Source organism: Mustela nivalis (genome assembly GCF_964662115.1).
Source record: "Mustela nivalis genome assembly, chromosome: 1".
Classification (NCBI taxonomy): Eukaryota; Metazoa; Chordata; class Mammalia; order Carnivora; family Mustelidae; genus Mustela; species Mustela nivalis.
Window position 1 is genome coordinate 119,794,482 of NC_139020.1, and position 24,860 is coordinate 119,819,341.

Below are 24,860 nucleotides of genomic sequence, written 5' to 3' on the forward strand. Positions count from 1 at the left end.
GGAGGCCCTTGCTAGGAGAGAGGGAGATGGATTCTGGGGGTCAGTGAGGGACCAGCCTTGGCATCAAGAAGAACAACCCTTTCCCTCCCTGAGGTTTATAGTGGGCACAGGAATGGAAGGATTACTGTTTGACCATACTAATATTCCATCAATTGCCTCCCCAGAGGGAAGTGACGAGATTTCCTTTGATCCTGATGATATCATCACTGACATTGAGATGGTGGACGAGGGCTGGTGGCGGGGACGTTGCCATGGCCACTTTGGACTCTTTCCTGCAAACTATGTCAAGCTCCTTCAGTAACTGGCCCTCCCTGTCTTCTGCACTGTGACTTCCCATGGCCAAAATGGTTCTGCCTCCACTCATGCCCCATTCCTGCTGCAAGAGTCATGAGTTGCCTGATATTTTAGACAGACTTTCCTCTCCCTCTCCACTAGGGGTTGCGGCAGAGACAGTGTGAGGAAGGGGTCTCCTTCCACTCAGTGTCCTTGCTACCTGAGATGAACTCATGGATGTTTATCTTGTGGTCCTTCCTCCTTCCCCGTGAATGCTTCCTCCAATACCCCAAGTGCTTCCTTGCTCTGTTTGTGAGCTCTGAGCCTCCAGGTTTGCTTACATGGAAAGGTACATCTAAATTGCCTGGTTTGCCTGGCTGTGCTATTAACCCACTCTATGTTTCTGCAGAGATTTTTTTTTTTTTAATCTTCTCTCTGTTCAGTCTTAAATCAGAAATAAAATGGGACTACGATTCATTTCTTTGATGAGGTAAATAGTACTTTTTATGCAGCCCTCTGTGCCTCTACTCTCATGGCTCCAATTCTTCCCTCTTTCAGGCATATCTATAAGGCTTTCTCTTATCTTCCCTGTACCCTGTATATCAAGGGTTGGGCCTTTTCCTTAGACTGTATTTAAACCCAATCCAAAACACAATGACCTGGAAAATGGCAGTAAGATAGGATGCCAGGGGGCCAGGAAGAGTCCCCAGTAAAGCAGTTCAACTTTTTTGGCTTTAGCAGTTGTAAGAGGCTCTCCACTTTCTTCCTGGAAATAATGACTACATTCTTTCAGGACATGACTCTTGAGGAAGAAACCCAAATTGTGGGATTGAAAGGAGGAAAAGGGAGATTTGGCCAATAAAAAGAGACTAAAGCTAAAAGACCACAGACTCCAATAAGGTGTTAAGAGGATTTAGGGTCAGAGACAGTGGCTTCTACTAGAGAACATTCAGGCTCCCTTGTAGCTAGTTGACTGAAACTGGTAACCAAATAGAAGGCAGACAGAGGAAACTTAAGAACATTCTATATGGTCCAGAGCCAAGGCTGATAAGAAAAGAGGTGAATTCGGTTTGGATAGCTAGTGGTAGACAAAAAGCAAATCACCAAACAAATGATGGGGTTGAGAAAGAATGAGAGACCCCAGCCTACTGGGTTCAGCAAGGTCTGATAGGAGATCACGGGCAAAATCAGAATAAAAGTCAGGGATTTGGAGCAAAGATAAAGAAAACAGTGGGATCAAGGGGGAGCTAGGATTAGTGATTGAGACCCAGAATTGCTCTAGGACTTTGCAAAGTTGGTGAGCGCCTCACATGACTAGAGCACTGCATCCCTCAGGCTGGTTCTTGGTTTTTCTTTAGGATACACACTCCTTTGTTTCCACAATGACCTGTGTGCCAGGGATTGGCAAATCTGTCTTCAGACCTAACTTACAAGACTCACCCAGGTAGCCATCCAGATTGCAAAACAGCTTTTATTTCTGCTTCTAGAGACATTGGGATTTCCAGCATCCAAAGGCAAGTCTTCAGAGATATACACAATCTCATTCTTCACTTCAGTTTGACTTGATATCACACAGAGACCAGACTCTCAAAGTGGTTTTCTGGTTACAACTCCAAGCCCCACATTGCTTTTCAATTTTCCTTTCATTAGAGGACAGAAACGTCCTTTCTGTTTCAGTGCTACAGACTTCGCCCTCCACATCTGGCTGATCTCTACTCTGGATTACATTCTTGGTGGTGCTACTCATTAAGGGTCTGTTCATAGACACCGCCCTGTCCAATCTCCTATCCCTATTCCTTTTCACTCCCCTCAGCTTCTTCTTAATCTGAGGCCATGTCTAGCTGTCTTGCCTCTGTCAGGTAATTCTGGCGCGCATGCTACTCACCACGGCCTCATCTCGTGAATCCAGTCATTTTTCTGTCTGATCTACAGTCTCTCTAAGAGGCTTCCTTTTTGCTCCCACTGCCTTCTCACCATAAAATGTGCTTGTTTGTGTAGATCCGTCAACACTTGTAGTATCCTAGTTTCCTGCAACATATTCAATTAAATATCTTAACAAATGTGTTTGATGATGTTGATCAATATTGCTCCAAAGGCAACAACTAGGAAAATAAAGATGAACTGCAAGTGTGCATCCCACAGAGCCATACGGGCAGTCTCCTGGCTGTTCTGTGGGACCTGCCCTGCCCAGGTTGTAAAGGAAAATACTCTACTCTCTTCCTTTCTCTTTAATTCTCATCTGCCCAAGAGCAGCCCCTGATTTTCATCTCCCTTGGTCAATAGCTCCCCTTTCTCTCTTTGTCTAATAAAAGAAGAAACCCAGAGTGGACTATAGGAGATTTCTTTCTCCAGATAGGAAGGAGCTAGATTCAAAACACATGGAACTGATACCTGAAGAACTTTTCCCTTTTTCCACTTCAGTGTTCAGTTGTTTTCAGTTACTCATCTTCACTGAATAAAATCATAACTCACACTATAGTTTTATTTTTAGAAAATGGTGACTTATATACAAATATGAAATATAAACCAAGCAAAATGGATTAAGAAACATAGAGTTACATTACCAACTAGTAAGTTGTGGTGCACCATAATGAAAAGATGAGCAGGTTTCTACTCTGAGACTTGCTCAGACTTGCTTGTGACTCTTCTCACAAGTGTCCTCTACTACATCTATACTAGCTCTGTACCATGTTCAGAGAGAGAGAGAGATCCAGTCAACAATAAGCATCCAGATTGACTAGACTCTTTCTTTTTGTTATTGAAGTTCTTTGTTCTCTGCTTCCCCATAATATCTGTCCTCCTCTCCCCTCTTTCTCACTTTCCTCAGGACTGTTGGGAAAATGGCACTGATTCAGGTGAGAGGGAAAGAAACCCAAGATAAATAGTTCAATATGCCCTGTTTCTGCTACATCTGGAGAAAGCTGAAAGGATATGCTTTTTGCACGTGACTTAAAGACATAAAGGCACACCAATCAATCAGCTCCATCTAGTTCCCAACTTAAAGTTACATCTGTCTAAAACTTATCTAGTAAATAAAGAAGAGCTAGATAAAATCACAACCACTGTAGATCATTATGTAAAGTTTTACTGTGCCAAAAATCTTACCCTAACTTACTGGCACTGGTATGACATTGTTTAGGGTGATTTTCAACCCAGAGTGGTTTCACTCCCAGAGGATATTTGGCAATGTCCGGAAGCACGTTTTGGTTTTTACAGCAGTGCGGATGCTACAAGTATCTATTGGATAGAGGCCAAGGATGCTGCTAAATATCCTACAACACACAGGACAGTCCCTTACAACAAAGAATTATTCAGTTCAAAGTGTCAGTAGTTCTGAGAAACCCTGCTTTAGGGGATGGCAGATTCTATTATGTATTTTACTCTTGTCTTCCTGAGTATTCACTGTTACCCAAGACCAATGTTATCACCCATTTCTGATAGACGAGAGTCATGAACAACAATAGGTAGGAGCAATTACAGGGATCTACTATGTTCAGGTGTGTTCCTTCCCATGGCCCCTGACCAGGTACTTGAGTGGTGTCTGGGACCGGGTGTCTGGGACCAGGTGTCTGGTGCCACAGGAACTGTAGTGGGCCTTGTCTGGACTTTGCCAAAGGAGAGGTCTCTCTGGGCATGCACTCTTGCCTGACACTGGAATTGGTATTAGTGTCTTGCGGTCATCTCAGCTAGCCTCAGGCTGGTGCCTATGCTACCCCAAATCCAGACCGAGAGTATAATCTTAAGAAGAAAATAACCTTGACTCTTAGTTCACTTTTGACATGTTTAAAAGTAGGCTTGTGGCTTTTAGTGCTGATTTTCTCCATTAATACAATGTCTCCTTTGAACTCTTCCTCATTTTGCAAGGCTCTCCTGTATATTGCCAAGATTCTCCACAGTGAACTCTGTGACCTCATTTCTGCCTCTCATTCTTTGGCCTGCGGTGCCTTTGATGCTGCTGTGCTCAGCCAAGGTCTCCATTTTATTGGGCTGTGCTGTGCTTGGACTTCCTGGGCTTACAGGTGGTAGAGTGACAAAAAGAAGACCTGGACTTAACTGTCAAGATAACCCCAGCTCCAGAACCGTCAAACCGTGTGCCTTTCACCCTGGGTGCCCTGGGATGCACCTCAGCTCCCACTCCTGCATAGCCTACCCTCTAAATTTGAAAGTGCTCATCAACTAAAATGTTCTCCACAAAAGCACAGGGGCCATGCTGGTTCTGGAATTTCACTGCTCTCTCATTTCCTAAGACTTGGGCTCATCTTTCAAATGGCCTCAAGTTACCTATTTTCTCCTCAAACTGATTTGTTATAGGGGAAAGAAAGGGGTGGGGGGAGGAAATAGGTTATCAGTATGGCCCTTATAGCAAGTGTATAATCCGTGGCTTCAGAAATTCTCAGACCTTGTGTACTTGCTCAGGTTTAGGGCAGTGCATGCTTCAACACACCTAGGCAAGCACATATGCAGTTTACAGAAGGAAGTCCTCAAAATCACTCTGTCCTACTTTTAGTAAATCCAAGAATGGTGGCATCTGAATCTTTAGCAGGTGTGTCTACCTCGTGGTCTGTCTCTAAAGGTGGTAACTAAGCTCTCTCGAGCCTGCTCCTGGAGCTGACACATGCTGGTCAAAAGAATTGGGTCCGTCTTATGCTCTACAACGTTGAAAGGACAGGCCTTCAGGTGTTCAGCCATGGAGGCAACTTCATTAAACTCCCAGCTCTTGATTTTGGAGAAGAGGCTGCTGAATTGCCAGATCTGTTAGGAAATACGGAAGTTCAAAAGTGAACACTGGGGCAATACCCTTAGGCTGGCTTTATCTAAAGAGTGTCATACCTTCAGTTCTTCACGTTCTTCACGTTCTTAGCTTCCAGCTGCTGCAGACATTTGCTAACTCTTTCGTCAATATCCAATTCCTAGATCACCCTTCCAATTGATTATCTTCCCAGCCAGCCATATAATTATGTGGGAATGCCTACAGCACTCTGCTCCTCCCTCCCAACAGCGACAGCTATCTGCTCTACAAAGACACATGGTTCAAATCAAGACAATTTGCATCAATCGGACTCTACCCTAGGACTTCTATTTTTTTTTTAAAAGATTTTATTTATTTATTTGAGAGAGAGAGAATGAGAGAGAGAGAGCATGAGAAGGGGAAGGGTCAGAGGAAGAAGCAGACTCCCTGGCCGAGCAGGCAGCCTGATGTGGGACTCGATCCCGGGATTCCAGGATCATGACTTGAGTCAAAGGCAGTCGCTTAACCAACTGAGCCACCCAGGCGCCCTACCCTAGGACTTTTGCTAGAGATATCAAGAAGTGGGTTCCCTTTTTCCCCTCTCTACTTCAGCTGGGGAACTTCAGTCTTAGGAGCTGCTGGCAGCCCCCAGGGACCACCAAGGGAGAGCTGTGTTTTAGAATGGAGCCATAAGAGAGGAAGTAGAGGTAAGAAATAGAAAGTAAATAGGTAATTTGGGGGCATTTTTGAGCTGCCAGATTAAACTTTACCTGAGTCATTGCCTTTGGACGACAGTCCCCTTTATTATTGATGTTGTTTTAAGTTGGTTTACTGTTGCTTAAAACTAAAAGTATCCTAACTAAGAAGAGCCACACTAGAACAGAAACCTCAGGAGAAATCCAAGTATCTGGTACAAAAACTCCTTTTTGCCCTTCCACCTAGGATGTGGTGGCAAAATCACTAATCTTAAAATCCGGCTGTCAGGGTAGACATAACTTGATACCCTTTCAACTTGACACTTTACCCTCAGTTTATTATCATTGTTCCAATATAAGAAAAGTCTTTCCAGGGATCTTAGAACTATTTCTGTTTTCACTTAAAAAAAAAAAAAAGGCATTTTAATATAAGCATTCTTGAGCTCCAACTAAAATTCTCTTTTTTCCTTTCTTTTTTTTTTCTTCTTCTTTTTTCCTTTCTAAAGGAAAATTAGTTTGTCTCAAATGATATTCAGGAGTGGTCAGCAATTACTGAATAGGGAACAAACATGAGCCAAAAAATAATGAAATTTCTAATATGTAAATTATTTGCATCTGATTTTATAGAGGAAGATGTTAGATAGTTCTAGACCATACAGTTCCTGAGGGCAGGATCTCAGTCTTATTCATGTTTATCCCTAACATGTGGATGGGTGGCAGTCAGTGTTTAACACATGGATGCAGGCCTGGCTACATGAAGGAGAGTCTGACAATTATTTTTTGAAGAACATTGCTCAGGGAATAAATAATGGAAAACATATAAGATGTTTTAGACATAATCAGTGAAAATAGGTGTAAAAAACTCTAACTCTCCAGTGCCATTCTGTACACACCCACATTTTGGGAAGAAATTCTATAGTGTGATTATGGAATTTTTTTTTAAAAAGATTTTATTTATTTATTTGACAGAGAGAGATTACAAGTAGGCAGAGAGAGAGAGAGAGGAGGAAGCAGGCTCCCTGCTGAGCAGAGAGCCCGATGCGGGACTCGATCCCAGGACCCTGAGATCATGACCTGAGCCAAAGGCAGCGGCTTAACCCACTGAGCCACCCAGGCGCCCCGATTATGGAATTATTGATCTAAATGGGTATCATCAATTTGTAGTTCATATTACCACATATTTACCATGGGAAAGATGCCAAGGGCACCTCATAAGTAATGAATTAGGAGTTTCACTTTTGTATGATATAAGCTGATAGAAGTTATGATGCAGTTCAGTAAGATTAGGAAAAAGGAATAAGATTTTTCCAAAGAGAATGACTCTTTGATTTATATAGCAGAGTTTTTTGAGAAAGTAAATAGATATTTGAATCAGGTGGACCAGATTATTTTAGAATTTCAAAATGTCTTTAACAAAGGCAAAAACAGTTTGTTGTTTTTTAAATTAGTTGATATGGGACTGTGGAGAATTTGTTGGCATACTGTATCAGACTCCAAGGCAGGAAACAGATGGCACACTTAAATTGGGTAAATTGAAGAAAATTAAAAAAAATAACGATATGCAAATGTCTGGGCAGGGTGTAGGTAAGCCACAGATATAATGCAGTACCCAGGCTAGTAACAATCTAGAGTGTAACACCCTGGGCCTGAAAGGGAAGAAGAAAGGAGGTCATTGGAACCAAGAATGAGTAATTGTGCGGAGAGAGTCACTCGATATAGTCATCTTTAGTAGAGGGACATGGCCAGTGCTAGCGTCATGGAGGGGAGGAGGGGAGAATGCATGCAGGGAGGAAGCCAGAAGAATAGATTTGTCAACTCACTCTTCTCCCTCCATTTCCACTGACTCACTCGCAGTAGATTTGCCCAGCAGGAAGCTGGAGGGCAAGGTTGTTGATTGAGGCAGTCTGTAGAAATCACTCCTGGGGGACCGATCATAGTGGACAGGGTTGGAGAATGAATCACGTGAGCAAACAGAAGTTACCCAGGACATATACACAGAGATAAACAGATATGACTATCTGTATTGTCATTTATATGTCTATAGGTCTATCTTCTCCATCAGAATGACCTCCTTGAGTTCAAGGATTATGTCTTCTTCCCAGGAACCTAGTGCAATGCCAGTGCCTAGTACATTGCTTGCCACACAGAAATGATATTTGGCTCAAATATCATTGGAGACAAACTTATTTTCCTCTTACTAAATAGTTGTTTAATGAATGAATGAATGAGGGTTTACTTGCCTCTCTGTGGACTCTCCAGGAGGTGCCTCCATGAGAATACCTCTTCTTCTTCCACTGCAGGAGGACCATCCCTCTCTCTTGTAACAAAGTAGCACAGATATTTCTCATCAGCACAGACACCTGGGAAAGCTGGGACAGGCTGATGCTGTCCAAGAACCCAGCAATGTACTGCAAAACCTCCAGGGGCAGACTGGTTAGACAATTCTGGCTTTTTCCTCCATGACCTGAGAGATGGTTGTTCTTCTTTCTCTCACTCAGCTCTGAGGCAACCTCTGGCTTGATGGCAAAGGTCTTAAGCTCCTGACTATAGATCACTTTTGCCTTTTGCCCAGGGGGACGGAAATGGTTTTGAATAAAAGTACACCCCAAGTAGGCGAGAGGGCATCGATGCTGGAACCAGCCATTGAGACATGATTGAATGTCTGTGTGGACATTCTTGAAATGTAGGGGGAATTCATCCCTCCTGAAGAATTTGTTGCAACTGAAAGTGAAGGCAGAGCTGCTCTTGTTGTGTCTCCTGGTCACACACTCACTGTGGAGTTCCACATGGAGCCCTCCTGGGTTGGCATTGGTTAGGAGGTCAGCCAGCACTGTCCCAGAGGAAAATTGTTCTGGCTCAAAATTGTATGTCTGTGTAGCAAAATCCATGAACAGTCCATCAATGCTCCTGGATTCAGAGATGACATGACCTTTAAGTTCTCTTTCTAAAGCACACAAGAGGGTGGTCTTAATGAGATCTGATTTGGGTAGGTCCTCCACCGTGATCCCTAAATCTGAAGTGTCTACTGCCTTGTGTTCACTTGGCTTACAACTCGACATGGCATCTCCAACACGAGCCCGCTTCCCACAGTAGCTCACAGGAACTTTGAAGGTGTAAACAGTCTTCACTTCCTGAGCCTCAAGGTTGCCATAAACAAAGTCTCTCTCCTTAGGCGTGCAAGCAGGCATCTGACCAAAGTGAATAAGCATCCTCCCATTGTGCACCAGGTACATATTATAGTCCTTTGCATCCACAGCTGTTTTCAGTCTTTCCAGAACACCATCTTGCCAAGGCGCGAGCCCTGTTGTTTCCAGAGCTGCATGAAAGTCCTGCTGCTTCTGTTTTTCCTGTGGTTCTTTCTCTTTGAAAGTCTCCTCTCCTCCCATGTTATTGTCGCTAGAAAACTGTTCTTTCCCTGGGTTGTGCCCATTCTTACTCTCACAGCCTACTGATGAGCTTGTTAAAGCAGAGGCTGCATGCTCTTTGCTGAATATATTTTCCCACTTGTCAAACTTGGCCAGGTCCATCCCTTCTTTGGTTTTGGCTAACACCTCTCGTTCTTCTTGACTCAGTTCTACCATCTCTCCATTAGTTGCTGATAGGCCTCCATGTGGTACCAAACTGGCTTCTGCTCCACCCACTGCTCCTCCCATTTCCTCCCAGCTAGCTTCACCATTCATAGTAGGCTCCTCTTCAGTGGGCTCTCTAGTTTCTGGGAAAAGTTCTACCATTTTCAAAGATCTAAAGAGGACCTTCTGGTCCTGGAGGGCAAGAGCTGTGTCCAAACACTCCTCACTGGGGGTCTCTTTCATTATGTTCTCATGAAGGGTTGTTTCAGAGTCCACATTCGGCCAGCGATTCCACTCCATGGAGCAGCAGACCACACTGGCGGGGCACACTTGTAAATGCTTGGCCAGCTTATGGCGGGACATGGAAAGCGGACAGCCATATTCAGAGTTGAGGCATGGAACCTCCTCCAGAGGGCAGAGGAGCTCATGCTCTGCCTCTTTGCACATGTGGAAGGTGGCACCACAGGACAGGTGACAGTTTATCACCAGACAGGAGACATCAGGCTCCACAGGAATGTGGCAGTGACGGTTGAAGCATTTCTCACAATGCCTGTGCTGCCCAGTTAGAGGCCTGCGTGCCCTGCCCTAGAGAAACCAACAGCAAGGAGAAAGAGAAAATAAATGCAGAAGAGAAGTCCTATGCATGACTGTGACTGTGTTTTAATTGACTTATTTCCTCTTTATACATCCTTATTATAGGAACCTTGGACAATCTAGAAAATCATAGAGAAGAAAGCAAAAAGCACTCATAATCCCACAACCCAAGAATAACAACTACCAACACTCTTCTTCATTTTCTAATAGTTTATTCTATAAATATAGTAGATGTGTTTAGAATAGAAAAAGAAAAACCTGAATATAATGGAATACACTATTGATAATTGTTTTGAGTTATAGATTAGGGGTGATTTATATGACCCAGTTAATACTATAAATACAGTTCTGCACCCTGCTTTGTCACTCTCTATTATAACATGAGATCACACTCTTTTATCGATTGTTTGCAAACCGTCTTCTTAATGATAGCATAACATTCCAGAGTGAGTGTGCTGTCATTCATTTAACCAGCTATCTATCCAGTGCTGGGAAGACATGGGCCATGTCTAGTTTTGTTCACATCTGCATCCCCAGCACCTGGACCATCATAGGTACTCAGTTTGCTGAAGGAAGGAATTGTCAGCCACTTCGTGTATTGCTGGATATTTGGGTTTTCATTTTTGAAGTTTTACTAAAAATCTTTGCTCACAAATCTTTCTCAGCTCCCTGGTTTTCCCCTACTCCATGTCAATTTCTTCTAGATTCTGCTCTATCATCTCTGGTTTGGCCCAAAGTCAATAAATATCATCAACCATAAGGGCAAATTTGCCAGCTGTTTGGGCTATAGGTCAGATAAAGCCAGCCAGATCTGGACCCTTGAAAGATGAAGATCCAATAATCACCTGGTACTTACCATAGCTTCCTAGTTTCTTCTTGCTTTGTAAATCTAGGGAAAAACATGAAAATATTAATGATTAGTAAGAAAAGTATTTTTGTTATATATATGAACAGGAGTCATAGAGACTTTGCATACTCTTATTTAAATCCTTTCACCACCTGGAGATAAAATGTCATTGCCCCACTTTATAGTCCAGGAAATGGAAGCTGGAGAAGTTAAGTAACTTGTCCAAGGTGATAGAGCCGCTAAGCGATGGAATCCTGGGCCGTGCTAGCCCACACTCTTCTCACTGACCTACACTGCCTTCTGATGGGCATCTTAACAGTCATGGGATATGTAACTTCTGTTTCTTGTAATATTCTCCATTGTTTATCAACACTTATCCTGACATTCCACCCATCCGTACATCCTATCATTGCCACATGCTCTTCTGGCCCAGGCTAACCTTCTAGCTTTCTCTCCCACTAGAGCTTCATGCCTACAACCTGATATCCAGGTTGGTCTGGGGCAGTGTACAAGTATCTGTGATATATCTACCATCTGTCCTTCAACATGGTAAATTTAGGTGTGCCATGGCTAGAGCAGGGGTCAGACCTCAAGGACCCAGAAGAGGGCCGGATGGGATTCTAGCAAGCAGAAGAGAAGTTGCCCTGCCTTCAGGAGAATCTAGCTCCTTGGCTCTGGTCATTTGGTCCCATGTGGGAATATGTTACCAGATCATCTGATTTTTCCAGAGAAACTGGAGATGCAGAGTTTTGTGAGTGGTCATAGAGTATAGTGGTTAGGAGGTAGATGATACAAGATTTAACCCAGCACTAGGAATCAGTAGTTGTAAAACTGAAAAAGTTCCTTAATGTCCTTGTTCATCATTTTCCTCATCTATAAACAGATTACAATAATAATACTTATCTCATAGTGCTGTTGTGGGGAGTAAATGATAGATATACCTGAAACTCTTACAATGGTACTTGTCTCATAGACATCACCTATGCATGTTTGCTATTATGAAATAAGTATTTTATATTTAATTATATTGCAAAATTTTTGTTATATAATGTATCAACATAGAAATTCTTGGAATTTTCAAGTTGGCAACTAACTTAATTTTTCTAAAGAAAACCCTCTATTTGAGCCAAGGAAAAACAAGTATGCAAGTTACATAGGATCTGTGTAGCTTGCCAGCATGCATCACCTGGTCTAGGGAATTTGTAGCATAACGTCAGCCTTGTGTCAGTCTGGGATGGAGAGGGGTGGGGTGGCTGGGTGAGCTGGTGTGAACACCCAAAAGTCAGAAAATGCAGTATTTTGAAATTTTATTTTATTTTACTTTAGAATCTGTCCGTTCATTGTGGATGATTTTTCCTTCAACTTTCTAGAGAATTTTTAATACATAAGAAAGGTGAAAGAATGTATACAATGAATACCCATGCATTCTACCTAGATCCAAAAGTTAACATTTTGCCACTTTTGCTTTCTCTCTCTCCCTCTCTCTACACACACGCACACACACACACACACACACACACACACACACACACGTGCACGCACACAGAGTTTTTGTCAAACCACTTAAAAATAAATTGCTGTTATAATGACACCTCATCCCTAAGTATTTCAGCATGTATTTCCTAAGATTAAAGACATTTTCCTTTGTAACCTCAATAACATTATCTCACCTAAGAAAACTAAAAGATATTTCCTAATATTGTGTAATATGCTACCTGTGTTCAAATTTATCTAATTGTCCCCCAAATGCCAAAAAATTATTTTATATTTTTAGGACTTGTAATACTATGTTGAACAAGAGTGGTGAGAGTGGGCATCCTTGTTGTGTTCCTGATCTCAACGGGAAAGCTGTGAGCTTTTTCCCATTGAGGATGATATTTGCTGTGGGTCTTTTATAGATAGATTTTATGAAGTTCAGGAATGTTCCCTCTATCCCTATACTTTGAAGCATTTTAATCAGGAATGGATGCTGGATTTTGTCAAATGCTTTTTCTGCATTAATTGAGAGGCTTCTCTCTTCTCTTATTAATTTGTTCTATCACATTGATTGATTTGCAAATGTTGAACCATCCTTATAGCCCAGGGATGAATCCCACCTGGTTATGGTGGATAATCTTTTTAATGTGCTGTTGGATCCTGTTTGCTAGGATCTTGTTGAGAATCTTAGCATCCATATTCATCAGGGATATTGGTCTGAAATTCCCCTTTTTGGTGGGGTTTTGCCTGGTTTGGGGATCAGGGTAATGCTGGCTAAATAGAAAGAGTCTGGAAGTTTTCCTTCAGCTTCAATTTTTGGAAACAGCTTCAGGAGAATAGGCATTATTTCTTCTTTGAAAGTTTGGTAGAATTCCCAAGGGAATCTGTCAGGTCCTGGGATCTTGTTTTTTGGGAGGTTTTTGATCACTGCTTCAATCTCGTTACTAGATATCGGTCTATTCAAGTTGTCAATTTCTTCCTGATTGAATTTTGGGAGTTTATAGTTTTCCAGGAATGCATCCATTTCATCTAGGTTGCTTAGTTTATTGGCATATAACTGTTGATAATAACTTCTGATGATTGTTTCTACTTCCTTGGTGTTCGTTGTGATCTCTCCCTTTTCATTCATAATTTTATGAATTTGGGCTTTCTCTCTTTTCTTTTGGATTAGTGTGGCCAATGATTTATTGATCTTATCGATTCTTTCAAAAAACCAGCTTCTAGTTTCATTGATACGTTCTACTGTATCTCTGGTTTCTACCTCATTGATCTCTGCTCTAATCTTGATTATTTCCCTTCTTATGTGTGGGGTTGGTTTGATTTGTTGCTGATTCTCCAGTTCTTCAAGGTGTAGAGACAGCTGCTGTGTTCTGGATTTTTCAATTTTTTGAGGGAGGCTTGGATGGCTATATATTTCCCCCTTAGGACTGCCTTTGCTGTATCCCATTGGTTTTGGACTGAAGTGTCTTCATTCTCATTGGTTTCCATGAATTGTTTCAGTTCTTCTTTGATCTCCTGGTTGATCCAAGCATTCTTAAGCAAGGTGGCCTTTAGCTTCCAGGTGTTTGAGTTCCTTCTGAACTTTTCCTTGTGATTGAGCTCCAGTTTCAAAGCATTGTGATCTGAGAATATGCAGGGAATAATCTCAGTCTTTTGGTATTGGTTGAGTCCTGATTTGTGACCCAGTATGTGGTCTATTCTTGAGAAGGTTCCATGTGCACTTGAGAAGAATGAGTATTCTGTTGTTTTAGGGTGGAATGTTCTGTATATATCTATGAGGTCCATCTGGTCCAATGTGTCATTCAATGCTCTTGGTTCTTTATTGATTTTCTGCTTTGATGATCTATTTCTGAGAGGGGCGTGTTAAGATCTCCTATTATTAATGTATTCATATCAATATGACTCTTTATCTTAACAGTTTTCTTATGTAATTGGCTGCTCCCATATTGGAGGCATAGATATTTACAATTGTTAGGTCATCTTGGTGGATAGTCCCTTTAAGAATGATGTAGTGTCCTTCTGTATCTCTGACTACAGTCTTTAGTTTAAAATCTAATTTATCTGATATGAGAATTGCTACCCCAGCCTTCTTTTGAGGCCCATTGGCATGAAAGATGCTTCTCCATCCTTTCACTTTCAGTCTGGGTGTATCTTTAGGTTCAAAATAGGTCTCTTGTAGACAACATATGGATGGGCCCTGTCGTTTTATGGGCACGTTTAGGTCATTCACATTGAGAGTGATTATTGATAGATACGTTTTTATTGACATCGTGTTACCTTTGAAGTCTTTCTTTCTGTAGATTGTCTCTATATTTCTGTTCAATGCTATTCTTCGGGTTTTTCCTCTTTGATAGAACCCCCCTTAATATTTCCTGCAGTGTCGGCTTGGTGGTTGCATAGTCTTTTAAGCCTTGCCAGTCTGGGAAACTCTTTATCTATCCATCCATTTTGAATGTCAGTCTTGCTGACATTAAAGTATTAATGATAAAGTATTCTTGGCTGCACGTTCTTCTCATTTAGTGCCCTGAATATATCTTGCCAGCCCTTTCTGGCTTGCCAGGTCTCTGTGGACAGGTCTGATGTTATTCTGATGGGCTTTCCTCTGTAAGTAAGGAGACTTTTTGTCCTAGCAGCTTTCAAGAGATTGTATCTACAATTATGATTCCTCAATTTGACAATCAGGTGCCTTGATTTTTTTTGGAATCTATAATCTTGGGTGGAGACCGTTCAGCCTTTAGCACATGAACGCTGGTTCCATTTGCGATATTGTGAAAATTTTCATGAAGAACTTGTTCCACTATATCTTCTAGACTTCTTTCTTTCTCCTCCCCTTCAGGGATTCCAATAATTCTGACATTGGAACATTTCATGGCATCATTTATTTCTCTGATTCTGTTTTCATGGCTTCTAAGCTGTTTGTTCCAGGCTTCCTCTTGATCCTTTCTCTCTATCTGTTTGTCCTCCAGATCCAGATCACTAATTCTATCTTCTGTAGCAGTTACCCTAGCTTTGAGAGAATTTAGATTAGATTGGAACTCTTTGAGAGCATTGTGAACCTCATCCCTGGTAGCTTTCAGTTCTACCCTAATCAATTCTGTTTGGTCATCCATGGCTTTCTCCAACCTAGCTATTGCCTGGATAATTGTTAGCCTGAATTTTCTTTCTGACATACTGTCTATGTTGATAGCTGTTAGCTCTGTTGCAGAAGGCCCATCCTCTGTATTTTCCTTCTATTGGGCATTCCTCCTCCTAGTCATTTTGGTGAGAGATGACTGAACGGATATAGCTGGATGTACCGACCATAGTGCAGTCAAGGTGTTCCCTGGAATGCTTCTGAGCAATCAGGATTCCCCACCCAAATGAGATAAAAAAGAAAAGAAAAAGAAAAAAAAAGAGAGAGAGAGAGAGAGATACAGGGGGAAAAAAGGGAAGATAAAAGGGAAGGTTCAGCCCAAATGGGCCCCAAGGTAAGATTTATGAAGTATACAAACAAAACCAGACAAACAAAAAGACTGATAAAAGTATATGACAAGAGAAAAAATAAATATATAAGCAAATAAAGGAAGAACCTCGTCAAAAAGAACCCCAAGTGTAAGATTTATATACTATCAGGACAAACACAAAAACAGAAACACTGGTGAAAGAAAAAGATGGGAGAGTGGTTATAAATTCTCAGTGTGGGTGAGGAAGGTTGTTTTGATTCTTCCTGGATGTATCTTGATATGTTTGTTAAAGGACTCAACTTTCCTAAGATAAAGGGGGATTAAAAATTGGTTTACCTATAGGGGTAGCATTGATTGGGGTAAGGGGATTACCTTGAAGTTTAACGCTATATGAATATTAGAAAATAAAAATAAAAAAGGAATAAACTAAACTAAACTAAATTAAAAAAATTTTTTTAAAATAGAAATGGAAAAGAAAAACACAGGTGTATGTATCAAAAAGTTCAGGTTAGAAGGTTATTATGGAATTTGATGTAATGGAAATCTCACTGTGATGGTAAATAGGTTAAAAAATTATCTATATAAATAAATACATACATACATACAGAAAGAAAGAAAGAAAGAAAGAAAGAACGAACCAGAATGGGAACGAGTTAAAATTGAACCAGTGGGAACGAGTTAAAAATAAAGATTTTCCTATGAAGTAGTGGTGGTTGTTCTCTTGTAGTCTTTTTTTTTTTTCTTTCCTGGTTAGTTTTCTTGGGGAGGGGCCTGCCAGGTGGGTTTTCAGTCAATGATGTTCTCTGAGTTAAGTCCTCCTGCCCCCCTCAAGGGGGTGGGGCTCTGAAGAAACCGATTTTTCCAGGCTTTTGTTCTCTGGAGGTTTTCACGGTTTTTTTTTTCCCCCCTCTGGCCTTGACTGCTTTTGATGGTTTTTTAAGTTTAGAGGAAAGCAAACTGCACCCTGACCTCCCTTTCAGAGAGAAGCCTCAGTCTGCTCTCCTGTGGGTGCTGCAGAGGTCATATAAACTCCCCCTTGGCCACTGGCAGAGCAGGTTCTGAGTCGCGGACCCTGGAGATGCAGTATCTTCTGCTTGTACCCAAAACCATGGCAGCGGATGCTGTCTGGGCAGCTCCAGACTGCCAGAGAGGTTCCAAGCAGCAATTACACACTGAGATTTTCCTGCTGGACCGGGCTGGGAGTGCCTGGTCTTTCTGGGTCTAAGAGCGCCAGGCTTGCGCGCACCTCTCCCAGGAAGAGTGTGGGTCGTGCCTGTGTCTCAGGCTCTGATACAGTGGCTCGGGTCCGAGAGCACCAGGCTGGGCCTTTGAGCGCCTCTCTCAGGGGAGGGTGAGGAGCATGCGTGTCTCAGGCTCTGTTATCATGGTTCGGCGTTCTGCCCTCTGGTGAGGCTCCCAGCCCCTCACAGGAGCTGGACCCCATGCGTTCTTGGGCGCGCTGGCAGCTCAGGGACCTGGTTTCTCCAACGCACTCTCTCTGGCTCAGTGCCAGGGGAGGCTGTTCTGGGTCTGGGGACTTAAGCCCCTGTCCCTAGCCACCCCGATTCCCACAACCCCCCCCCCCCCCCCCCCCCCGCGATCCTTTGCTCTTTTGGAGTGCTTTCAACCAGTCTCCAAGTTAATGCTGGTCCCCAGAGGCAGGGCACTCTCGCTCGTATTGGGGTATTACTTTCCAACCGGTCGCCTCTGGTGGCTCCCTCCCCCTTTTGTTTATCTTCCTAGATCAGTCAGCCGTTCCCACTCTGCTTTACCTGCCCACTGGCGTCTTCTGCCCCTGTAGAGATCCAGACACGTATAATTCTGATCTCAGGCTGATTTCATGGGTGATCAGAGTTCTTTGGTAGGTAATCAGCTCACTTTAGGGTACAGGTTGAAAGAGCGCCTCCTCCTACTTCCCCGCCATCTTGTCCTTCCTAAATCCATATGAGTCTTTTATATTTTTTTAAAAATTTTTAAATTTTGAGCCAGAATACATTTAATGTCAATTTATTACATTTGGTTGGTAAGTCTTCTTAAACTCTTTCAATTTGGAAAAGTCCCCTCAACTATTTTTTCCAGAAGAGACAGCCTTATGTCTCAAGGAAATCATATTCTTTTTTTTTTAAATTGTATTTATTTATTTGACAGAGAGAGATCACAAGCAGGCAGAGAGGCAGGCAGAGAGAGAGAAGGAAGCAGGCTCACTGAGCGGAGAGCCCAATGCGGGGCTCGATCCCAGGACCCTGGGATCATGACCTGAGCCAAAGGCAGAGGCTTTAACCCACTGAGCCACCCAGGCGCCCCAGGAAATCATATTCTGATTTGTTCTTGTATTCGTTTGTTCATCCATTCCTTCAACACACATTTGCTGACTATCTGCAGTGTGCTAGTAAGGGAGAATAAACATCACCTGGACTGCTTATTTAAGTAGTTCTTAAACACCTGTGCTCAATAGAATCTGCTGTCATGTGTGTTAAATCTATAAATCTGCACTATAAATATGGCAGCCACTATGGCTATTTAAATTTAATAAAATTGAAATAAAATTAATAATTCAGTTTCTTGGTCATACTAGCTACCTTTCAAGTTTCAGGTGTCACATATGGTTAGTAGCTACTCTATTGGACAACACGCATAGAGCATTTCCATCTGCATAGAAAGTTCTATCCGATAGCACTGCTAGGCTGACTGCATCTCTGGGTTAAATGAGGGATGTCTGGAATTCATGTCCTTAACACATTACCCAACTGATTCTTACGTACTGGAACTACTGAGTGTGAAAGAGGGATTGTGGCAGATAGTCCTACATCCCTAAGAGCTTGAATCAGGAGGCAGGTAAGAAGTTACAAGAGAGAACAACAAGCAGATTCAGGGCCCGGGAAAAGATAAATGAAGGTGTTAAATCCAGAGAGGGAATTGAGCAGAGGGGAGGACTGTGAGGGCAGGACTGAGACAAAGCAGAATAAGATAGGGAAAGATGACATCTTTTGGACGCAGGAGTCTAGCTCCTGGACCTTCTAACATAAAACTGAACATTCAGTTAGACTTCTGCTATATCCCAGATTGATCACACGTGGGGGAAAAAGCCACTGAGGACTTGCTGTGAAAATTTGTAAATATGAGGCTAACACATATGGAATTATTTGGTGCTCAATAAAGGACCATTTAATACTGTGGAGTGATGGCATGGAAGGACAGAGCAAGAAACTGCTTCATGGAGAGTGCAATGAAGCTGCAGGGGTGGACTGATGGTAGTGGAGCTATGCAGGATGAGGCCGAGGGCAGGCATCGCAAGGGAATCACAGAATTTTTGTTTCCAGCTGGATATGGCAAAAAAAGAAGAGTCAGATTTGATGCCAAGATTTTGAATCATTTAGTTCTGAGAAAAATAGAAGTCAGAAGAAGGAATCCGTTTTTTAGGGGGGGAGATGAGCCCCATAAGTTTAATACAAGTTTGCTTAAGGTGATGACAGATCATGTGGATGGAAAGAGGTGGGTAGAATGGGAAGATGCAGATTTGAGAATGAGTCACTTAGAAGTGAGAGAGGAAGCCATAACTGGGGAAAGAAGAACATGGAATAGGCATCTGAGCCATGAAGTACATAGCTGAATATGACCACTATGACAGTAAGGAGAAGTAAAGCCAGAGAAGGAGAGACCAGAGAGTGAAGAGTCAGGACCATGTGTCCTGATGTAATGGAAAGGGTGAGCAATGACCTTGAATGCTGCCTCAAGATTAAGAACAATGCTAACAATGCCATTGCTCATGGCGGTTCCCCAAAGAGCTCTTGTCAGAACAAATATGGCATTTTAGTTGTGCAATGGGACACTTGCCATTCAAAATGTGGTATTTGCTTAGAGGGGAGAGGAAAGCCATTGAACACATGTTCCAATATTAGCAGGGCCTATGCCCTGGCTGGGAGAATGTGCTCATCTGCTTTCTATGCATAAAAGACACTCGTGAATAAAGATGGATTCTGGATGATTCAGACTCCCCTACTGGTTTTGTTTTTAATATTTTATTTATCTATTTCACACAGAGAGAGAGAGAGAGAGATCACAAACAGGCAGGCAGAGAGAGAGGGGGAAGCAGGCTCCCTGCTGAGCAGAGAGCCCAATTTGGGGCTCGATCCCAGGACCCTGAGATCATGATCCGAGCCAAAGGCAGAGGCCTTAATCCACTGAGCCACCCAGGAATACCCCCGCACTGGGTTTTAAGTGAGAAAGAAGAGTTAGGTTGCAAATAGAATACAACTACATGAAAGAAGCTACCAGCAGCAGGAAAGTCCAACTTCTTATTTGCCAGCCTGGTTCTGCCACAAAGTTGAGATAGTTTCTGGGAAGGGAAAAGCAGGTCTAGCTAGTTCTGTGTGTTCTGTTTGTGTAGAGAGGACTCTGTCCCAGCTGCAGGGATATGTCTGGCTTGAGGGACAGTGGTGAAGAACTCCAAGACCAATCAGTTCTTATCCTTCAGCATTACAAAGAAAGGTTCTTGTGAATAGTGCTATTGAAGTTGGAAACATTTGTGGTGGAGCCCTGTTGCTCTCCACGTCTTCGAAGTTATTTTAAAATATTCCTTTAAGAGAAAAGAAAAACAATGCACATAGGCAACAAAGATGCTGTTTCTTATGTTTGTTTTGTTTTTAATGATGCTATTTAAAGATCTTCTGCCAGGCTCTGGAGCTACATCAAATAAGTGACTTTGAGAGAGGACATGTGCTGAGCAGAAAGACACGGTAAGTGGAGACCACTCTTAGGAGGCATAAAGACTCATATCTGAACCTTCTGCTGTATATCTACAGGAATTTGTTCCCACTGAGATAAAGGACAATCCAAATTCTTTATTGTCTAATTATTGCTGAGTAAGCAGTATGGCCATCTTTCTGGTTTGCCTGGGACTCTCTTAGTTTTAGTTCTGAAAGTTCCAGATCCTAGGAAACCTCTTAGTCCCACACAAACATAGATACTTGGTTGATCATATTAGGTTGTAGCCACTTGGTCTTGCTCCAAGATGATCAAATTACAGTTATCTTGTGACGCAGGATGCCTTGTTCTCCTAATCTCCACTTCAGTGTAAGGACTGGATCCTTATCCTGCACAGTGTTTGTCTGACTGTCCTAGATTGAGTGATTTTTATACATTTTGGATGTCAGGGAGAAAGAATAGTAAGATTTTAGTTCCTACCGTGTTCTTTACATAACATCTCATTTAATCCTCATGATGGCCTTGAGACCTGGGTATTACCCTTTCCATTTACAGTGGAACACAAAGATGCATAAGTTTATCTGGTTTAAAACCCTGTACTCTTTGGTATATCATGCTGCATCCCTCAGAGACCCACAGAGACATGTGTTCTATCCCTGTGATTTGGGAAGAAAGCAAGCCCATAACTAGAGCCCATCAAAGGAGAGCTTCTCTTCCTCCAGCTGGGCACAGGAAGATATATACATCTATAATATTTCCAGATTATAGGGAGCTAGATATTCTTCATTCATAGGAAATTGATAGAAAGCACCTTCAACCTTCATCCCCATGATGATTTTTTTTTTTGTTTTGTTTTGTTCTCCTCTGGGCCACATCCCATATTGTGCCCCATCTGGATAGAGGAAATACGAAAAGTATCCAGGTCTCATGGCTTTGCATTGGAGGTAGTACCCATATGAAAGTGAAGGTTTTTTTTTTTTTAAGATTTTATTTATTTATCAGAGAGAGGGGGGGGGGAGAGTGAGCACAGGCAGACAGAGGCAGAGGGAGAAGCGGGCTCCCTGCCAAGCAAGGAGCCTGATGTGGGACTCGATCCCAGGACGCTGGGATCATGACCTGAGCCGAAGGCAGCTGCTTAACCCACTGAGCCACCCAGGCGTCCCTGAAAGTGAAGTTTTTAGGATTAAAATCTATAATATAATACATATTCTGAAGTTTAAACTGGAAAATCTATTAAATTAAAGCACGTGCATTATACAAATTCTTCACTGTGGAAAAAGTTGACAAAATTCTATGCCTGAAACCATATATTTTTATCCAGGTGCTATTTCCTCCTGTAATTTCTTTGCTCCTATGTTCATCTTTAAATTCTTACTTCCTGTCTGAAAAGGCAATACAGCCCCTCCTCTTAAAAATCAACTTCTACTGGGACGCCTGGGTGGCTCAGTTGGTTAAGCAGCTGCCTTCGGCTCAGGTCATGATCCCAGCATCCTGGGATCGAGTCCCACATCGGGCTTCTTGTTCCGCAGGGAGCCTGCTTCTCCCTCTGACTCTGCCTTCCACTCTGTCTGCTTGTGCTTGCTCTCGCTCTCTCTTTGACAAATAAATAAATAAAATCTTAAAAAAAAAAAATCAACTTCAACCAAGTCTATGGTCAAAACACTGTAAAACACTCTCCCCAAAATATGTCTTAAAGCTTCCCTGAATGGAGGAGATAGCAGTCAAAATAATATAATTTAGACTTCAGCATTTTAAAAAAATCTACATAGACCTAGATTTTACTGGTTGCACTGGATGCAGTTTAAGTGGAATATGAATAGATGGAAAGACCAGGCACATGACTTTAAAGGATGGATATTTCTTTACAGAAATAGAGGATAATTAAGAACCTGGCAAAGGAGGAACATTTGATGCAGGTTGTGGTGCTGTGTTGATCACTCAGAAAGGAGTAAGTTAATATGAAAAGGAGAGTCAGCTAGAACAATGGCCTTTAAAGTGTGGTAACCTGACCCACAATGTCAGTATTACCCAGGAACTGGTTAGAAATATAAATTATTGGGCCCTACCAAATTGAATCAGAACAACTACATCCAACTGATGCTGTCATAAACTCAAGTTTAAGAACCACTGAGCTAGAAGCTGGTCGATTTTGCGAACTAGCACAGGGCCCTACATTGGAATAAGTTAGGTAGGAAGGCCTTGGGGAAAGTCCCAAAAGGGCATTGGGCACTTCGGTCCATTTCTTTCCATCTCTACCACCACTGCCTGCATCCAAGCACCATCATTCCTTATCCACTCTGGTGCAAAAGACTATAATTAGTCTCACCCCTCCCATCTGATGCTCTGTAATCTATATTTACCAGAAGAAGGAGTGATTTCAACAACTTTTTAAAAAAAAATTTTAGTTAACATACAGTGCAATATTGGTTTCAGGAGTAGAGTTCAGTGATTCATCATTTATATACAACACCCAGTGCTCATCAAAACAAGTGCCCTCTTTAATACCCATCACCCATCTATCTAGTCCATCCCCTATCCACTTCCCACCATCAACCCTCGGTTTATTCTCTATCGTTAAAAGTCTCTTACGGCTTGTTTCCTTCTCTCCTTTTTTTTTTTTTTCTCCTTTAGAGCTCAAATGTCCATCAACTTATAATTGGGTAAAGAAGATGTGGTAAATATATATACACAATGGAATATTACTCAGTCATCAAAAAATGAAATCCTGCCATATGAAATATGTGGATGGAGCTAGATTGTATTACGCTAAGCAAAATAAGTCAGTCAGAGAAAGACAAATGCCCTATGATTCCAATCATATGTGGAGTTTGAGAAAGAGTTCCACAATTTTAACACGAGGTCACTATTCCCACTTAGAATCTCCAGTGGATTCCCATCACAAGGAATAAACTCTGACTCCTTATCTTGGTCCACAAGGCCCTGCATGAGTGTCCCCTCCGATGTGGTCCACTGCTGGCCTCCTCTACCTCACCTTACCCTTGAGCACTTTGCTCCAGCATTGTCACTTATTCCTGTGTAGGGCCTTTATGCTTGTTCTTTCTACCAAAATTCACCCCTTCCTTTTTGTGTTACGGGCTCCTTCTTGCTCTTCAGATTTCAGCTGATATGTTACCTCCATAAGAGACCTTATCTGACTCTCCCAATATAAAGTAAACTAACGAACGCTCTCATGTGTTAGCTATGTAATTTTGGACAAGTTAATCTCCCTAGAGCTAATTTATTCATCCATAAAGTGCAGTTCATAACAACCCATAGGATTATGACAAATGAGACAAAGTAGGGAAAGGGTCACTCAGTTGTTCATCCTTCCCCTAAGAGGAAGGTCATTCTCATGGTCACCTCCACGTCCGGGTCTTTTTGTCTTCCCATTGCATCACTCATGCAGGTTTGGGCTGGCCTTTCCATGTCCAGTTCTCCCTCACTCCATTGTATCTTATATTCCACTGCCAGGTTAATAATCTTTAAATCCCATTTAAGAAAATTATTACTCCTGGGCACCTGGGTGGCTCAGTGGGTTAAGCCGCTGCCTTCGGCTCAGGTCATGATCTCAGGGTCCTGGGATCGAGTCCTGCATCGGGCTCTCTGCTCAGCAGGGAGCCTGCTTCCCTCTCTCTCTCTCTCTGCCTGCCTCTCCATCTACTTGTGATTTCTCTATGTCAAATAAATAAATAAAATCTTTAAAATAAAAATAAAAAATAAAATAAAATAAAATCATTACTCCTTTAAGAGTATGAGTCCCCCTGAACTCACTCCCTTGGGCACCTTGTATTCACCACATTCATTCCTTCAGCTCTGGAACTCAAATAGTACTGCATCCAGGCTGGAGAATCCTTCAGATGCCACAGAGGCAGATAGAGGCATCTTTGTTTCCTAGGTGCAGGTTTGTCATTTTTATTGTTTCTCTACATACATTATTCTGTTCATTAAGGAAAAAAAAAGAAGGTGTCGGTTGAAATTGGCTTCTTTTTTGTGATGGGCTGCAGAATCAGTTCCTCCAAAGGGAAGTTGCTGGGATGGTGGTGCTCAGGGATGAAGGCCATAAATGAAGCAGAAATTTCCCGGCCAGGAGAGTGTGTTCAGGCAGGAAAAGAGCTCTGACTGGAATATCAAGGGAGAACAAAAATGCTCCCCGAAGAATGTACAAAATAGTTTCTGAGAGACTGAGAGAGTGAGTATATCTAAGGTGCTCCTAGCACTGAATGTTTATTCAATAGCATTGAAATGAATGAAACTGAATAGAACCCTAAAGAAAGAAGCATTTTGAGAGAGCTGTGAGACCAGTTTGAAACAAATTTAGGAGGAAAGTGTAATGATGTCAAATGTATGCTAATTTGGGGCTTTTTTTTTTTTTTTCTTTTTAGAGAGAGAGAAAGCACATGCATTTGAGTGTGGTTGGGTGGGTAGAGGAAGAAGGAGAGAGAGAATCCCAAGTAGGCTTCATGCTCAGCATGAGCTGGACCTGGACTTGGGGCTCAATCCTATGACCCTGATATCATGACCTGAGTAGAA

At 42.2% G+C, this 24,860-nt stretch overlaps 2 protein-coding genes across 3 annotated transcripts in view; one reads left to right on the plus strand and one right to left on the minus strand.

Annotated features, from left to right (window-relative positions):
• The window catches only part of HCLS1 (hematopoietic cell-specific Lyn substrate 1), a 27,728-nt gene extending 25,397 nt beyond the window's left edge, over window positions 1-2,331 (plus strand). The window contains exon 14 of the mRNA XM_082740893.1: window positions 165-2,331. Within this exon, the coding sequence (XP_082597019.1) occupies window positions 165-301 (137 nt within the window). The 3' untranslated portion in view covers window positions 302-2,331. The remainder of the gene's footprint in view (window positions 1-164) is intronic.
• The window catches only part of FBXO40 (F-box protein 40), a 26,523-nt gene continuing 3,389 nt past the window's right edge, over window positions 1,727-24,860 (minus strand). For both annotated transcript variants that reach the window (XM_082740861.1, XM_082740862.1), the window contains 3 exons: window positions 10,717-10,749; window positions 7,938-9,851; window positions 1,727-5,025 (listed from right to left, as the gene is read on the minus strand). In XM_082740861.1, coding sequence (XP_082596987.1) covers window positions 4,810-5,025; window positions 7,938-9,851; window positions 10,717-10,719 — 2,133 coding nt within the window. In that variant the 5' untranslated portion in view covers window positions 10,720-10,749 and the 3' untranslated portion in view covers window positions 1,727-4,809. The remainder of the gene's footprint in view (window positions 5,026-7,937; window positions 9,852-10,716; window positions 10,750-24,860) is intronic.